A 19,133-nucleotide genomic window follows, 5' to 3' on the forward strand; every position below is an offset into this window, starting at 1 on the left:
CAAGGAGCACTCATCCTTTGCCAGAGGGAACATGCCTCTGCCTCCGATGCCAAAGGTGGGGCCAGCTGCTGCATCTGCAAAGTGCATGCAGGCAAGGCGTGCAGTGTTAGCAAGGTGTGCATGTCCTCCATGGGAGGTAACAGGCTGCTGCTGCAGGGACCAAGATTCCATAAAATGCGTGGGTAGGGTAGGAGGAGCAGTGTTGGTGTGGTTTGCATTAGTTTTCTGTGGGAGGGAAGCTGTGGGGCCAGGACTGAGACAAGCCCCGCTGGAGGGTATGGAATGCGGTGTAAACAAGTTAGGTGGCAAATGCTGGTGCTCCACTGGTTCCTGCAGGTGGAATCGCTCTGCAATTAATAAATAACTCTTCCTCCCATATGCCCAGGCCTTTTTCAAACTGCTGTCTCTCAGGGGACTACTTGTCATGCTGTCTCTTTAAGGGTGGGGAGTCACCCTCTTGGCTATCTCAGACCAGAGTCCTCTGATTTTTAAAGTTCTAGGCTTTATGTCAGAACTTTCGAAATTTGGTCCTTCTAGTTTTGAAAGCCAAATGCTATGGGGATTTGTCTTCACCATGTGGGCTCCTGGGTGTGGTAGTCTCTTTCTCTTCCTTCTCTGAGACCATGACCATGGTCCATTTAGCTCTGCCCTGGGACTCCACCCTTCCTACCCTCCTCCTCCTCCCCTTCTTCTTCTTCTTCTTCTTCATGTTTATTGAGAGATGGAGAGAGACAGAGCATGTGGGGGAGAGGCAGAGGGAGGGGGAGACACAGAATCTGAAGCAGGCTCCAAGCTCTGAGCCCAGCACAGGGCTCAAACCCATGGACTGTGAGATCATGACCTGACCTAAGTTGGACACGTAACTGACTGAGCCACCCAGGCACCCCTGACCTTTTCTTTACAGTTAGTTGTGGACTTTGTTCTGCCAATCTTCTGGCCTTTTTCTAGCTTATTTACACTGATGGGGTGTTATCTAGTCATGTCTGTGGGACGAGGTGAGCTTTAGGGTCTTTCTACTCCACCATTTTCACTGGAAGTCAACTATCTCACTTTTAATGTCAATCTGTTTATATGTTCAGAATGACATCTAAACTGATGTTAACATATCCAGGACAACGATAATTTCTGACTCATGAGGTTTATGTTCATTTTTAACTTTCTTCTCTGTACATTTTTGTATTGTCAGGTTTATTTCCATGAATAACATGTTTGTTTGTTTTTTCCTTCATGATGAATATAGCATCTTAGGGGAGCCTGGGTGGCTCAGTTGGTTACGTGTCGGTTAAGTGACCAACTCTTGGTTTCAGCTCAGGTCATGATCTCACAGTTCGTGGGATCTCACAGTTCGTGGGATCGATCACAGATTGTGGGAACCCTGCATCAGGTTGTGCGCTAACAGCATGAAACCTGCTTGGGATTCTCTCTGTCCCCTCTCCCACTTGCGCTGTCTCTGTCTCTCTCAAAATAAATAAACTTTTTAAAACTGTTTTAATTTATGTATTCTAATTAAAGTGTAATTCAATCTGGGCTTTAATGTCAGATAGAGCTAGATTCAAACCCTAGATTTATCATAGTCTGGTTGTGACTTCAGGCAAGTTCCCTAGCCTCTGTTAGCTTTCATTTCAAACGGAGATATTTACCTTCAGTGGCCATGGTTGGGATTTAAGGTGTTATGTGTCAAATAGCTAACACAGTGCCTGGCATTAGAAGGTGCTTACCCAGCAAATGAGAACCATTTATCATTTCTATTAGTGTAATTCCAGTATGTTGTTTCTGTTCTTTAAATTTCGCCCGCCATTCTACTTTTAACAAAGTGCTGTGTCACCAAGACTTTGGTATTAAACTGCTATTGTGTCTGTTCCATGTGGGTGAGGCTCCCATTGGGAGGCCCAGCCTACCCCCTTGTCTCTCCTAAGTACCACCTAAAATTGTATGGAAATTGGGGCGCCTGGGTGGCTCACTTGGTTAAGCATCTGACTTCAGCTGAGGTCATGATCTCATGGTTCATGAGTTCAGGTCCCACGTCGGGGTCTGTGCTGACAGCTCGGAGCCTGGAGCCTGCTTCAGATTCTGTGTCGCTCTCCCCTGCTCACCCTCTNTCCTGTATCCAGGCCAGTCCTGCAGATAATGCTAGTGGTGTATGTCGGTTTTGTTTTGGGTAAAGGTTGGTTCGAATGAGCAGATTTGTCATTCTGTTCTTCTGAGGTTATGACTGTGCTACATAGTAGTGTTACAGTGATGCTCCATGGATTCGTTTGAACTGTATCTGTAAACAACTAAAAGCCTCCTTTGATGGCCTCAGTAGGAGAAGGATGGAGCCTAACTTAATGCTGAACCAAGCAGATCCAGGCTCATGTCCCTCGTGTGCCCTACTTCTTCAATTCTAGCTTGCAAAGGGCATCACTCACCAATACAGCGCCACCCAGATCTTTAACCTTATGTTGTCCTTGAAATAATCTTTGGAGAAAAGAAAGTTCTAGCGATTAAATGGTCTGGGTTGTTTGTCCACACGGTGTTCTTATCTACCCTGATTTCCACCCTTTCTTTCTTGTGCAGCTCGGCTCTCATAGAGACCAAAGGCTCCCTCCTTTCTAGAAGGCCACGACCTGACAGGCATCGCCTAGCAAAACTTTCTGTCCCACAGTGCATCACAATAGCCTTTTGAGTGATGCGAAAGGATCAAGTCCTATATCTCTGCAGTGTGTTTTTGCAGTATACCCAACACCAGGAGGCAGCTGAAATAACCACTGTCCTCAGAAGACGTTTTTTAAGAACAAAGAGGATTCTACCCACTGGAGCCCAAATAGGTAACACCGGTTCGGTCATGACTGCCTGAACCTCTCTCTCCTCTCACTTCATGCTTGCAGTACTAAATTGCTGATTGCATTTTGAATGTTCTGGAGACAAGCACTCACAATTAAGCAAACTTTGTGGCAAACCGTTCTGTTAAGCCAAGAATTCTTTTGGAACGTGAACATTCATACCTCTCAGCTTTAAATTATTTGAGTAGATTTAGCTCAACATTTTTTTTCTTAGAAATGAGGTGTACCCATGTTAAGACATCTGGCTCTCTGCAATACAAATAGAACAAATATTAAAGGGGCACCTGGGTGACTCAGTTCGGCTCAGGTCATGATCTCACGGTTCGTGAGTTTGAGCCCCACATCAGGTTCTGTGCTGATAGCTCAGACCCTGGAGCCTTCTTCAGGTTCTGTGTCTTCCTCTCTCTCTGCTCAGACCCTGGGGCCTTCTTCAGATTCTGTGTCTTCCTCTCTCTCTGCTCCTCCAATGCTTTCTCTCTCTCTCTCTCTCTCTCTCTCTCTGTGTCTATCTCTCTCTTTCTCTCTCTCTCAAATAAATAAAAATTTTAAAATTTTAAAAAGAACATAGATTAGAAACTGTTTACTAGATTGACAGTTTGTTGAGTTGACTGACTGATTCATTCATTCATTCATTCATTCATTCATTCCAAAGTATGCATAGAGCACTTCCTTGGATGGGGAAACGTCGTGAGGCAGGAGATGGACAAAGACAGTGAGGACAGTACCTGCCAAAGCAATATAGTCCCGATATCTAGGAGCTTTCATTTCAGGTCGACAGGCCAGACCTTGTATGAAACTCACGTCTTGTTCTTTGAAGAATCTCTAGAGCCTTATCCAAGGCCTGGCACAAACTTTTCACTCATTCAATGTTTTCTTAAATGATAGAATGAATAGATGAATTCAGAAACCAATAAGCAATGAAGACAGGCCTTAGAACCAAAACGCATTATAGGATTAACTAAGGGCTCTGGGAGTCCAGAGATGGGCAGTGGGTCATTTGGAACCCAGAACAGAGGCCTTGAAGGAGATGACACAGAACTTGACTAAGGCCCGGAAGCCTTAAGTGGGCGGAACTTAGATTCGGAAGAAGGGAAGGAAAAGCATCGAGGCAGTAGAATTCAAATAGGACTGGGGGGAGGGGGGAGGAGGGGATGATAACCAAACTTTGGGAACTGGGAAGACTGGCTTCTTAGTGAAACAGAAGAAACAGGGGACTGTCCACGTAATTCAGTAATGGAAAGCCCCGTTCTCAATGCCTTCTCACAACACACATGCTCTAAGGCAGGTGGTAGCAATAGCCCCCGCTACAGAGCGACCCTGCCGTCCGCCAGGCCATTGTCATACACCCAGCCAGGGTGGGTCACACCAGTTCTGAGCAAGCCCCCCACCCCACGGTTTCTCTGCACTGTCAGATCACTAGGGAGTGGCTTTCCTTAGAAATTCAACACCCCCCGATGCCTTGAATACGGATTCCACACTTCCAAGGAAAGAGGGGGTGGGCAGGGCTCTGGGGTTATAAAGTACATCTAGAAAACCAATTGTTGCCGCTTATGTGCCAATTTTAATGCCACCCTCTGTTTCTCGAATTTTCCCAAAATTATAGATACATCACATTAGAATCTTGGGACCCTGACTACTATCTTAACTTTGCTCCTTCTTTGGACAGATGAATTCAATGCTAAAACTTGCTAGTTATTTGAGGTTCACAAGCTGATTAAACTTACCAGGCAATTACTACTGGTTCCGCTCCCTATCATACTGGGAAGATCGAACCTTCAATTTAACAAATACTGTTTTTAGTCCTTTCTACCATAAAAAATTGATGTCAATTTAAATTTTAAACCTCAGAAAGCCCGTTGCTTATCACATGCCTCCTATCAGGGAAAATGTTCAGGTTTTCTTTTTTTTTTTTTTTTAATGTTTCATTTATTTCTGAGAGAGAGAGTGTGAGCAGGGGAGGGGCAGAGAGAGAGGGAGACACAGAATCTGAAGCAGGCTCCAGGCTCTGAGCTGTCAGCACAGAGCCCGAGTGGGGCTCGAACGCACGAACCGTGAGATCATGACCTAGGCCAAAGTCGGATGCTTAACCGACTGAGCCACCCAGGTGTCCCGTATTCAGGTTTTCTGAAGCAAATGTGACATCTGTTCTTGGAGACTTTTCCTTTAAAATTCTGAAGGGGGGGAGGGGCACGTGGCACCTGCGTGGCTTAATCGCTTTAGCGTCCGACTTTGGCTCCGGCCATGATCTCACAGTTTGTGGGTTCGAACCCCACATCAGGCTCTGTGCTGACAGCTCAGAGCCTGGAGCCTGCTTCGGATTCTGCGTCTTTCTCTCTGCCCCTCTCCCATTCATGCTATGTCTCTCTCAAAAATAAACATTAAAAAACAATAAAATTCTGGAAAAGGGATGTGGGTGGGGGGTGGGGACACAGCCACTCAACTCCCTGAAAGGTAACTTGTCAAGGATCCCGTTTTAGCAGCTACTAAGCTTCAATTTTATATCAATTTGAGCGACACTGTGATTAATATCAGACTTGATCTCTTCCACCAGATCAGTAACAAGAGAGCAGAACCACGTGTCTCTTGCTAAATGCTTTCTCCCTAGTGCCTGGCACAGTGCCAAGCAAAAGTAGTTGATCCATAAATATCTGTTGAGTGGATCAATGAGAGTAGCACTGTACCAGAAGGCCTTCGGAGTCAGACAGATTTGCTCTTCTTTTTTTGCTTGTTTACTGGCTGTGTGGCCTTCAACATGAAATTTAGCATCTACTAGAAATTCAGGATAATGAAGGACTCCTGAGAGTGTCGCGTGAATAGCATATATGACAACTGTCTGGTGGATAACAAGCGTTAGCTCAGGATGCGGTCTTTCCCATCCTTTTCGCCCAGAGGGCGGCTGCTCTTTTTCAAAATTGCTTTGGCTATTTTAGTTCCCTGCATTCCCAAATAAACTTTAGAAGAAACTTGTCTATATTCTCCAAAAACTACTGCTGAGTAGTTTCACCAGATAAACCAGATCAATTTGGGAAGATTGTCATCTTTACTATGTTGAGTCTCCCAGACCATGAACATAGTATGTCTCTCAGATCTTTGACTTCTTCCGTCAGTTTTGTAGCCTTCAGCATAGAGAGTCTGTGCATGTCTTGTTAGATATGTGCATAATGTTTCTCCTTTTTTCTTTTGAGCTATCATAAATAGTTGTGTTTCAAATTTTTGGTTCCAATTCTTTATTTAAAGTATTTAAATATAATTATGTGTGTTGACCTTGTATCCTATAATCTTGTTAAAACAGTTATTGGGGTGCCTGAGTGGCTCAGTCAGTTAAGCGTCCAACTTCAGCTCAGGTCATGATCTCACGGTTCATGGGTTCGAGCCCTGCGTCAGGCTCTGTGCTGACAGCGCAGAGCCTGGAGCCTGCTTCAGATTCTGTTGTCTCCCTCTCTCTCTGCCCCTCCCCCACTTGTGCACGCGCGCGCTCTCTCTCTCTCTCTCTCTCTCCCTCTCTCAAAAATAAATAAACATTTTTTAAAAAGTTGTTAGTTTTGGGATGCCTGGGTGACTCCGTCATCCAGACTCAGCATCCGACTCTTGATTTCAGCTCAGGTCATGATCTCACAGTGGTAAGATCAAGCTCTGTGTCAGGCTCAGTGCAGAGCATGGAGCCTGCTTGGGATTCTCTCTCCCATTCTCTCTCTCTGCCCCTCTTCCGGCTCATGTGCACTCTCTCTCTTTCGAAATAAATAAATAAACTTTAAGAGTTTATTCACAGGCTCCTTGAGATTTTCTACACAGACTACTATACCATTTGTAAATAGGGACAGTTGTCTTCTTTTGCATCCATATGCCTTATGTCTCTTGCTCTGGCCTTATTATACCGTGTAGGAGTGCCGGCACTATGTCGAATAAGAGTGGTAAGAGTGACATCTTTGCTTTATTTCTGATTTTAGGACAAAGTCACTCTTTCTCCATTAAGTACGATGTTAGCTGTAAATTTCTATAGATGTTCCTTATCTGGCTGAAAAACTTCCCTCATGATTGGATAAGAAATTTTGCCATAAATAGACAGGTTTTATCAGATTCTTTACTCTTTTGCTATCTAACAGAATTCTGATTTGATCCATAATATATTCTGTAATACCAAAAACTTGCTAAAAACATTGACAAGATAAATCTTATACCTTTGTCCCTGAAGTCAGTACATTGAATATTAACATTGAGGGAATTTGCTGCAATGTATGTCTTTTATTCGTGTACCTTAGTTCACTTTCTGAACATCAGCATTATAAAAAATTCTATTATTAAACTTTAATTTCTGTGCCCTGGGAGTCTAACTGCAGTGGTTTGTGGGCCAGTGTTAATTAATTGGAAGTGGTTAAAATTTTCCTACATAAGAGCCATGAAGATGCCCAAATCTTATCTCATTCTTAGGAATGTATCTAAGGAATAAATTCCCTCGAATCAAAATAGACTTATCTTCAGCACAATCAAAATGTCCAGTAGTAGGAGACTGGGTTTCATAAATTCTGGCACATTCAGTTACTCAATAGATATTAATGAAATGTCCACCATGTGCCGATTTTGATCTCTGGCCCTAGGGATACAGCTGTGAGCATAAGAGACAAACTGTCCTGCCCTCGTGGAGACTCCTTTCCAGTGGGGAGACAGAGCTAAATAAGATACATAAGTAAACTTGTAGTATTGCAGATGGTGATGAGCATTTTGGAGAAAAATAAAACATAGATCATGGAGAAGGAGTCCAGGCATGGGAGAGGAAAGGCGTACTATTTTAAATAAAGTGATGGTTGGACCTCACCAAACAACACAAAGGAACTTTAAATATTAGAATTAAGAATATTCTGTAGCAGAGCGCCTGGGTAGCTCAGTCGATTAAGCTTCTGACTTCGGCTCAGGTCATGATCTCACCGTTTGTGAGTTTGAGCCCCAAGTTGGGCTCTGTTCTGACAGCTCAGAGCCTGGAGCCTGCTTCAGATTCTGTTGTGTCTCCCTCTCTCTCTGCCCCTTCCCACTTGCGCTCTGTCTCTGTCTGTCTTTCAAAAATAATTCAATGTAAAAAAATAAAAATAAATACTCTGTAGCAATGTGGAAAAACTTTCATGATACCTCATTCAGTGTAAAACAAAGAATATAATACAGGAGATCTGCCGTGGTTTCAAGTATTTAAGTATATACATATATAATGTATACCAAATATAAAAATGAAAGTAGTTTGTGGATAATTTTCATATTACTTTACAGCATTATTTACTCTGAGCGTAATTATGTCTTCAGTTTAGAATTTTAAAACTACTTAAGGTTCCTTAAGGCTAATTCAAAATTGAATGAAATGTACCAGCTGGAATTCCCCTTTGCCCCGGAAGGATATTATTTGGAGCACCTCTGCGGAAGACTCTTCTATTCAAGCGACTTATAAAAAGTCTATATTTTAAAGGAGATGAAAGTTCTCTTGTCCAGGGTGCCGAGAACAGTGTTGTACATTGTCGGCTGTGCATATGGAAATGATAGCAAGCTTGACATGTGTTCGTAACTATCTCCTTCAGATCTGGCATGTGCATCTATTTTCTACAGTCGACTAAAATAAAACGAACTGACATATCTCACTGCAAACTACATTCTCTTATTTGTTCCAGGGATGACAAGTAATCACACAAGATGTGCCTTTGTAGCCCGTATATGTGGTAGCAACCGTTCTCCAAAGATGCAGAAAGACAGGTTGCAATCATTGCCAGACAACGTCTTCTGATAATTCTGGGAGCTCAGACTCCATGTGGGTTGTTCTGTGTTCCTCCAAAAATGTTTTTGTGGCGTGGCCAAAGCATGGCAGCCCAGGACTGGTTTATTCCCTCCAGTGTTGATTCAGAGTTCCTAGGCACTGAGCAATCACTCTACCCTCAAAGGCAGACATGGTGTTGTCTTCGTGAAGCACAAATGTCCCGAATATCTTCCATTCTTCTCTCCAGCATGTCACGGCGGGTGAAGGAAAATCCTGGCAGTCACAAAGCTTTCCGTGTTCAAGCAAGAGCTCAGTGGTGTTTACTCAGATTTTCTCTTTTGTTCTTTCTTCTTCATTGTCTTCTTTTAAATAATCACACTAGCGCTAAAAGAAAAACACAGATTACATAATGAACAGACTGCACTGGAGAGCCAAACTATTTGAATGTAATCTTGCTTGAAAGTGTTCACGTTGCTTGGGAAACACATTCAGGGGTGAAATGACGCAGCTAGCTGGCCTGTGGATGATCCGTGGACTAGTCTTGACTAGAAAAGGGAAGAAGGAGGCGCCACACGCTGTTTTCCAACCGATCTCCCTCCTGGTTCCTGCTTCCTTGGGGCTGGCCTGCCTTTGTTTTGGCTGATGGTCTGGGCGCTCTGTGGTTGTTGCAAGATAGCATGTTAGTCAAATGTTTCTGGAACAAAATGGATTCCCATCCTGGTTTCCTCAGTGACCTTGTACAACCTATTTCTCAGGACTTCATTTTTTTGTTTTTGTCCATAAAATAGCAGGTTTCTGGAAGGCTAATTCATGTCACCTGACACATAACACACACTCATACGTAGAAACTCATATTTCTCTTTTCTCAAAGGTGCTGTTTGGGTTACAGAAACACACACACACACACACACACACATTATTGCCTCACTTAACTTCCAGAGACGTACTGTAATCACCAAAATACAGAACAGGTGCCTTAGTCTACTCTTGATCCTGTAACAAATTCCCATAGACCGGGTGGTTTATAAACATCAGAAATGGATTCCTCACAGTTCTGGAGGCTGGAAGTCTGAGATCCGAGCACCAGCCTGGTGGAGTTCTGCTGAAAGCCCCCTTCCGGGTTGCATAAGCACGTAGTACAAAATTGATGAGGTACACGAAAGGTAAACTGTAAAAAAGTAATGCTTTCTCCCACTTTTGTCTCCCAAGCACTCTGTTTCTCTCCCCATCATTGACATTGTCCTCAAGTGAATATTTCCACGTAGCGGTTTTCTGCCACAAGTCTCCCTCTCCAGGAGATAATCAGCTGCAATGCGAATTTTAGACTAGAAACTATCTAGATCATATGTTTACACCTAGGAAACAGAAACAGTTTGATGTCATGATGAGGCACTTAAGAAGTCATCAGAAGGACAGTGAGAAGTGGACTCTGGGGAAGGCCTCCAGGAAGCATCTAGAACACCTCCACAAAACTGACCCGACATGGGGGTAGCTACCTGTGCCCTACTCAGGAAGCTGCTTCCAGATCCTACTCCCAAAGCCACTCACACTGCCGCTGCGGTGCTCACCCCACACTCCCCAGGATGCTGTTTGAACCCCAGAGCGCGGGCTCAGTCACTGCCTTCGATGCACGTGCTTCAGGACGCCCAGTGCTGGAGACCAGCCCCTGTGTTTGCCACAGACACTCACCACACCGCGGCTTCACAAGCAGCAGGAAATGGCCTCTGCCTCGTTTCTGCCTTCCAGATCTCCGTCCCGCCTGTCTGATTTGGAGGAGTCTAAATCCTACCCAGAGCTCTGGGTGCCAGGGAGTCTGGACACGTGACGCCGAGCCCGTGAGCTTGTGCGGTAGGAAGGCACCTAAGAAGGGTGAGAACAGACGCTAAGGACCCAACTGGCGCAGTAGTTTCTTTCCTTTCTTTCTTTTTCTTTTATGGTGAATTCCTGCCGAGTTCTGTGGCTCCAGTTATTGCAGATTCTTATGTTAATCCTCCGATCGATTAGGTGTGCAAAATGGTTTGTTGCTGATCTAATTGCATTTCAGGGAGGAGAGAATCAGAGAACTTCATGCTGCTCCGCCATCTTGGCCCCTCTCCCCCTTTTCTCTTGGAGAGAGAGCATACATGAGCCGGGGAGAGGGGCAGAGGGAGAGAGGGAGTCTTAAGTCGGCTCCTCAGCACAGAGCCCAACCCAGGGCTCAATCCCACAATCGTGAAATCAGGACATGAGCTGAAATCAAGAGTCAGACACTCAACTCACTGAGCCACCCAGGCGTGCCCAGTAGTTTCTAAAGAAAAGCCTATCTGTATGTATTGGCTTATGCTNCTTTCCTTCCCTCAGTGGTCTACAAGAAGCCGTAGATATTCTCCCTACTGTTCAATTTTCTTACTGTTATTTCTTTCCAGACAGGCTTGGTGGCCCTGGGCAGCTCACACATGGAAGTGGACTGTGTACCGTGTATACACACTGTATGCAGTATAGTACATAGTGTGTATACATTTGCAATATAAATCTTTACTCCGTAATGTTTTTTAGACTCCCATCCACCATGACTGCCATCAGGCTTCGAGAATTTATTGACCGCCGCCCAGTGATCCCATCCAGGTAATGTTCTTCCAGACGCAGATGCCATCCAGCGCTGCGGTGAGGCAGACGGACACCTGGGGTGGGGGTAGGGGGTAGATTTGCTCACCTGGTACTCTGTGATTGAGGGGCAACAGCTGCCAGGAGTTCCAATGACGTTTCTTTAGGTTTGGGGAAAGCTGTAAGAAACAAAACAAACAAATCCCACGCTGATGGCAAAATCCAAGCAAACAGGCAACTCCAAACTCCCAAAAGATTGGAAGGATATTGGTTTTTGCTTGGGAAGGGCTTCAACAAGAAGGATGAGGAACCACAGCCCGAATTTTAGCGTGGGCCACTTTGTTCTGCTCAGGATCCGACAAACCACTTCCTGCATCCGCCATAAGGGAAGTTGAAACAGGATTTTCACTCTTCGTCCAAGTTCATAGACAGCCCAAAACTAACAAGCCCTCGGCATGTTTTTTTGTGCTAAAGTCCTCTTGCTGAGAGATATTGGATAATAATCCATAGACCCAGCCTCCCTCTACCACTGGCTGTGGGGTCTAGAGAGGCTTAGAAGCTATGACAATGGGTAAGGCACTCACACAGCAAGCCACTTTGAGGTCAGCCTCTTTGGCTTCGTGGTTTTGAGTAAACCCCATGTTTATTTTAGTATCTACTTATTTTTGACAATGTTTAGTCACCAAAGATAAGTCCTTTTGCTTCCAGAAATTACTGAAGGAGGGATGGGGAAAGGATATTGTGTTTCTAGAGTCGTCTTTCAGAGAAAGGACAGAGTCTACCCTTCCCTCCCAGAAGCCCCTGTGGTGAGGAACTGGAGGGAAATAGGGATGGGTTTCAGTATTTCTTTATTCCTGCCTCCCCACAACCCGTTGGCCTTTCTGATGTGTTTGAGATCTGTCTTGCCCACTGTGGGTCATCTTCTGGGCAAAATGGAAACAAATCTCCCTTAGCTGCTGCTAAGGAATTCAATGGAACAGAGGCAGGGTCATCGGGCTTGGCCTAAGCCAGCTCATAGGGAGCTTGAGGGCTTGGGTGATACAGTGCAGCAGGCACATGGGTCCATGAAGTCCTAAGGTGGGGCTGGATTCTGTTCTCTGTGCTCATCCTTCAGAGCCTCCCCGAGGAGGCACACCACCTGAACTGGGCTGGGGCCCCAGCCTCCCCACCATACTCACCGTGAGGCTGACCCTTGTCTACACCTGTCCTGAATCTACAACAGTAAGGGGTCCAATCCATCAGTAGGTTCCTCAGTTGTGCCTCCAGGATGTATCTCCAACGGGAATGTGGCCTCTCCCCACTCACCTACAACAATGGCCGTCCATTCTCCAGAGAGGGCTTCATAACATGTAACTTGGTTCAAAGCCCTCCATTGCATTAAACCTTGCAGTCACCACATCTTGCATAAAATCTAAACCCTGCCACGGCCTACATGGCTCTCCACGAACTGGCCCTGCCCCAACTCAGAGCCATTCTGGGGAATGAGCCCCCCAGTTTACTGATGGCTGATCAGCCCTCCCCCACTTTACTGATACCTGGCGCCCCCCTCTTCCTGGAGGGGAGAGTGAGTCTAGAAGATAGCAGAGCAGGCATGGCGGTCTCCCATCCTCTGTGCCAACCAGTTTGTGTCCTTCCTAAGTGACTCATTCCCCAGAGCCTGCTCCTCCCTGACACAGCACTTACTCATTGTGTATGATTAGTTAGTGCCTGAGTGTGGTTTTCCCTCCCAGACCGTGAACTCTTGGGTAGGAGAGAATACGGATCATCGCTGTGTCCCTGGCACCTGGCATGCGGCAGACACCGCAGAGCCTGCAAAGAGGGCTCGTTTCCTTGAACTGAGGCCAGCTTCCAGCTAATATGGCTGTGTCTGTTTCTTCTCCTCTTCCTTCGGTGCACGACTTCAACTTCCTGCCTGCCCATGAGAGAATCCCAGAGCTCATATAAAAATAGCCCTGAACTCTTCCAGAAGCCAGCCATCCTGCACACAGAGAGACGACTCTGGATGCAACATGGAGCTCAGAGGACGGGTTTGGTCTTTGGCTCTAGCGTTTTCCAGCCGGGTGATCTTGGGAGGGCCCACTTGACCTCTCTGGGCCTCTGTCCCCTGTTCTGTAACAGCGTGTTCATAATGTTTACCTGGCAAGTGACTAGGATGTAGATGAGGTCACCCGTGTAAAGAAGCCTCATAAAGTCCGAGGCCCATCATAGACGTGACAGAGGACTGCAGGGCCACCTCAGGCCACGGGGCCAGGCTCTTGAGGGACCAGCAGCCCCGACCTCCCCTGTGTGTATCGGATTTGGTCTGCGGCTAAGCCCAGATTTCTGCTCGGGCTACATGCGCTCTCGTCTGCACAGAACATGTCACCTCAAAGAGCCAAACTTTGAGGAGCTAGCAAACAACCTGTGGGAGTCGGTCGAAGCTGGAGTCTGGAGGAGAAGGAGAGGGAAAGGCCTTCCCACAACCCATTCAGGCATCTTGGAAGCCAAGGCAGCTGATGGGTGTGAGCAGAGCCCAGGCCCAGGTCGGCGGCCATGTCTGGAGAGCCCGCTGCTTCCCTGCTCTCGCACCTAGTCCCGCCAGGAGACGCCAGCTCCTGACTGACCAGCCAGGTTACATACGCATCGCCCCTCATTAACCTCTTAATTGGGATGTTTCTCCTCTGGGAGGTGAAGTCAGGCCACGTGCAGAGCTGGGGAAGTCCCCCCAAAGAGTTCGCCATTCTTTCCCCAAAGCTTTCCGCTTCTCCGCCCAGCCCCCCTTCCCTCCAGCACCTGCTTACACACTTCCCTCCCTCTCCCGGCTCCTGGGCCAACAACCTACCAAGAGAGACCCCCCAGGGACTGAGAGCTGGACATGTGACCTGGTGCTGGTGGAGAAGGGCTTCTCCATCCTCAAAACAGCTTTTACAGACGGCTTCTATGGAGCAGCGCTTGGGTCACTCACCTGTATTCAGCAGGTGTTTGTTATGTGCATGCTAGTAGAGAATCCATGGTCAAAACTCGGCCTGCTGAAAACAGCAGAGCCGCTGTGAGACACCAGCGTGGGTTCGGAACCCTGGCTGGGTTCTTCACAGACGGTAACAGGACACCAGAGGGATCTTCCCAAGGTAGTGCTTCAGCCACGGGATGGGCGCCCGAGAAAGTCCCAGGCCCTCAGAATGTCACTTGTTCCCTATGATTGTGTGCCAGTTCCCCTCTTTTCTTATGACTTAATCCCTGCTGTTATTTACTCTTTGGGGCTCAGTCACATTATCTGAGTCACTGGGCAGGCCCAGACAGCCTGTGGTTTTTTGGAAAACTCAGAGTTCCCGGAGGCCCTGTTTGCATAGACAGACAGACAGAACCGCCCTGTTCACAGCACTTGCTTTTCATACTGGTTAGACAGTGAGGTCCTCACTGGCCCCTCCACACTCCACTTTGATCCCAACTCTGGCCACATCTTGGCTTCTAAAATTCCCCTCACCTCAAATCTCTTCCCCGTCTGTTTGCTTGCCCAAATCTTGAACATCAGTCCCACAACTGTGATGCCACTGACCCTTTATTCAGATCACTATTTCAGCACATAAAGAGCAAAAGGACGTCTGGACGGCTCAGTTGGTTAAACGTCAACTCTTGATTTCAGCTCAGGTCATGATCTCACAGTTCGTGGGATCAAGACCCGCATCGGGTTCTGTGCTGACAGCGCAGAGCCTGCCTGAGATTCCCTCTCTCCCTTTTTCTTTTTCTTTGCCCTTCCTGGACCTCTCCAAATATGTAAACTTAAAAAAAAAAAAAAAAGCATTATGAGGACAAGTCAGCTCCTCTATCTGTATCTAAGAACCCACAGTGTGCAGGCATGTTGCATGCGTTCAGTAAGTGCTGATTGGACTGCGGACATGGTTCAGGTTTCCATTTATCCCCTAACACATGTTTGGCAAGCTACTTCATGCAAAACTATGTACTGATTTCTAGTGACTCTTCCCTTGAACTCTGATAGCATCGACTGAGTGCTCAGAACCTGTGGAAGGTCCCCAAACACCTACATATCACAAACTGTCCCCATGATGGTCACCTGCCTGTGGCCCCTCCCTCTCCTGAGGAATGGCAGCCTTCTTGCTTATGTGTGAAGCCGTCAGGCAAGCCTGTCCCTGTCTTACACATCTCCCTCTCAGCCTCAACCGTTTCTCCCACAGAGAAACTACCCCTGTCCTCTCTGGCCACCTTCCCCAATACATAGCTCAGGTTTCTCTGTGTCCCATGTAAATGATGACAGTTGCCTTCTGGCCAGTCTCTGTACATTAGTCAGACTGTCCTCAACTTCACTGTCCATACTGCCACTGGAGAAGATCTTTCTAAAATAAAAATTGCACTATGTCATTAATCTTAAAAACTGCTACCAAGATTCCCTGCCCCCTAGTTGAGTGGTTCCCAACCTCTCGAACACAATGCCCCCCCTTTTTTAAATTGTTTAATGTTTTCTTTATTTCTGAGAGAAAGAGAGAGACAACATGAGCAGGGGAGGGTCAGAGAAAGGGAGACAGAATCAGAAGCAGGCTCCAGGCTCTGAGCTGTCAGCACAGAGCCCAATGTGGGCTCGAACCCATGAACCGTGAGATCATGACCTGAGCCGAAGTCGGACGCTTAACCGACTGAGCCACCCAGGCGCCCCCACAGTGCCCCCTTTATGTATAACAAATGTTTTGCAATGTTCCTACTGCTCTTCTGAAATAAAATCTGCACATAACATAATCCAACTACATGTAATTCTGAAATAGCAAAATAATGCAGTGACCATAATCTAAAAGGAAAAGCAATTGATTATAAAATAAGATGTCTTTCAAAACTTTTTTTGAGTTTATTTTGTGAGAGAGAGAGAGAAAGAGAGAGAGAGAAAGAGAGAGAGAGAGAGAGAGAGAGAATACCAAGCAGGCTCCACACTGTCAGTGAAAAGAGCCCAAAATGGGGCTCGAGCCCACAAACCATGAGATCATGACTTGAGCCGAAATCCAGAGTCAGATGCTTAACCGATTGAGGCACCCAGGTGCCCCAAAATAAGACGTCTTTCAAAAGGAAGGGTCTGGACACCCCGGCACACTTGCCTCACCTCACCTCTGTTTAGCTGTACATGCCCACCCCCCACCCCTGCTCAACTTCACATGCCAAAAGCTCTTCCTCTCCCTCCTATTTGTGCTTCAGGATGTTCTTACAGCCCATCCCTCTTTGGCAAAGCTAAGTTCCCTCCTCCAGCCCACAAGCAGTCTGTGCTCTGGCCATCACAGCGCTTATTCATTTCTTGCCCCATACACTTAATTATCACAGCTTTTAAAAAAATCGAAAATACTTGTGAAAGTTTGTAAACCGACCAAAAGTGGAAAAAAAAATAGTATAAAGAGCCCCCCTGTATCCATTCTCCTTCATTTCAACAATGATCAACATTTGCCTCCGCTGGTTTTAAATTAGATAGCCTCCTAATTCTTTTTTTTTTTTAATTTTTAAATGTTTTATTTATTTCTGAGAGAGAGAGAGACAGCGTGAGCAGGGAAGGGTCAGAGAGAGAGGGAGACACAGAATCTGAAACAGATAGGCTCCTATTTCTTTTTCTGATCGTTTGAACCTAACACCTGACACGTCAAATGACTTATGACTCTTGAGAAGGAAATCCTGAAAAACGGATAACAGAAGACACCCCTACCAAGAAATTCCAAAGATTTCCAGAGCTCTGTGCCAGAAACCAGGGGCACAGACCGCATGTATGTCTTATTACACCACAGCTGGCATTCTGCTGTAAAGAACTAATTGCTTTTTTTTTTTTTAATCCCCCTCTTACTTTCTCCACTAGTGTATTCATCGTTCATCAGGGAAAGGACATCCAAGGATATTATCCCGGGCAGCTGGCAAGAGTTCACTTCGATTCTAGTGTGAAGAGACTTCCCAGGTGAGGAGACCTTCCTAAATCTTAATTTTCAAAAATTTCACTACAGTTAGAATGATAAATGTAAAAAAGGGGGGGGAATGACAATTTGTAGTCATAATAATAACAATAATAATCATTGTTATTTAATCGATTAAAGAAAAAAGCTTGGAAGGAAATACACCAAACTTAACAAGGGCTTTTTAGGAGTGGTTAAGATCACTGGTATTTGTATTTTCTTTTTTCTTTTTCTTGGTTTCCCAGATTTTCTCTAAAGAACATCTATTACTTTTATAATCAGCAATAAATATAGAATGTTATTAAATCGTCAAAGAAATGTAAGAAACACCATGATGTAGAGTTTTAACTCGTTCGAAAAGCTTACCCTTCCTGAGACTCAGTTTCCCTCTCAGTAAAAGTGTGAATTTGGCCTAAATAGTTTCTGCCTTTCCAAATGTGATTTTAACAAAAAGAAAAGGAAAAAACAAAGAAGAGTCACTTGGAAGTCATATTCCAGTTTTGGGAGACTAGAAATCACCGTAGTTAAAAGCAGCAATTTGGGTAATTTTGAAATGGCTGATCTTGGGTAATTTTGTTTATTTATTTACTTACTTACTTACTTACTTACTTATTTAGAGAGTGCAGGAGGCAGGAAGAGAAGAAGTCTTCGTCTGCCAGAGCAGAGCCCGATGTGGGGCTCGATGCACGGCTCGCTGCAGGACTCAATGAGCAGTTCGAACTAATGAACTGTGAGATTATGACCTGAGCCAAAATAAAAAATCCGATGCTTAACTGACTGAGCCACCCAGGTGCTCCAGATCTTGGGCAATTTTAAATCCTTCTCTGGGAATCAGTTGCCTTATCCTTTAAATAAAATAATTGACCGGGGCACCTGGGAGGCTCAGTCAGTTAAGCATCTGACTCCTGGTTTCGGCCAGGGTCATGATCTCGCAACTCTTGGGTTCGAGCCCCACATCAGGCTCTGCACTGACAGTGTGGAGCCTGCTTGGGGTGCCCCATCTCCTTCTCTTTCTGCCTCTTCCCTACTCATACTCTATCAGTCTCGAATAAATAAATAAACTTTAAAAATTAATTAATTAAAGTGAATAATTGACCTAAAATTCCAGAACATAACAAGCACTCAAACTATGATGGCTATTATTCTAAGTTCATCGTCTAATATATATTACAAATCTCTTAGTCACTTTTGATATAGTCAACACTCGATTATCCTCCATGCAAAGAAAAGGGAGCCATGGCATCTATAAAGCAGATGCACAGTGTCTTAACTTAATGGACGATCAAACTGGAAGTGGCGTTAGAGGTCACTCCGATCCAGTTACATGAATACGAGGTGGACCACAGAGGTGACATGTCTTGCCTGAGATACAGTTGGTCAGTGTGAAAGCTGGGACGTGGAACTATCCACACGTTCTGATTCTCAGTTCCAAGGTCTTTGTTCTGACCCCAATACACATTATGTTAAACTCCTGTTGGGGCTGGCCCCACCGCCAGGGCACTCTTCCCATGTGCTTCGTGGGCTCTGACGACACCCCCAGCTCCAACATCGGTACCTGAATGTGTGTCCTCCTCCCCACAGGATGTCTCGGGCAAAGGGAACCTTGACTCTACTTGACTCTTCCAAGACCAGTGCCTGCCCCAGATCCGCCTAAGGGGAAAACTTAGTGAAGTTGCCAGTCAATGGCTATTGAGCTTCTAGTTAAAAATGAGAAGAAACAAAAGACAAGCTCCTGACCCTCCAAAAAACAGGAAACGATGTGGTTCTTGGAATCAGTTCTAACCTCAGTTTTTGTAGTTGTGGTGTGACTTGCTGGGCGTCTAATGGCTTACCTTCCCCAGAAACACTCCTCTACCAATGCAATGGTTTCAGTATTAGAATCCTATCCTTCGAATGAAAGTCTTATCTTCAGGACACTGATGTATTACTTGAAAATGGACAATATTCTGATTCCATGGAAACACCCAGGGCAAAGGCAGAGCAGGGGTGGATCTAGGGGCAATCACCAGGACCTGGTTCAGAAGCCAGAGCCATGGCACAGACGTGACGAGACGGACGTGAAGACACAGAACCCAACCTCACAAGAGA

At 45.7% G+C, this 19,133-nt stretch overlaps 1 protein-coding gene across 1 annotated transcript in view; it reads left to right on the forward strand.

Annotated features, from left to right (window-relative positions):
- The first annotated feature begins 2,724 nt into the window (after positions 1-2,724).
- Positions 2,725-19,133, forward strand: part of SPMIP3 (sperm microtubule inner protein 3) — a 31,204-nt gene continuing 14,795 nt past the window's right edge. The window contains exons 1-3 of the mRNA XM_077761757.1: positions 2,725-2,807; positions 11,089-11,157; positions 16,955-17,050. Of these exons, the coding sequence (XP_077617883.1) occupies positions 11,102-11,157; positions 16,955-17,050 (152 nt within the window). The 5' untranslated portion in view covers positions 2,725-2,807; positions 11,089-11,101. The remainder of the gene's footprint in view (positions 2,808-11,088; positions 11,158-16,954; positions 17,051-19,133) is intronic.

Source organism: Crocuta crocuta, unplaced genomic scaffold (assembly GCF_008692635.1).
Source record: "Crocuta crocuta isolate KB4526 unplaced genomic scaffold, BGI_CrCroc_1.0 scaffold243, whole genome shotgun sequence".
Taxonomy (NCBI): Eukaryota; Metazoa; Chordata; class Mammalia; order Carnivora; family Hyaenidae; genus Crocuta; species Crocuta crocuta.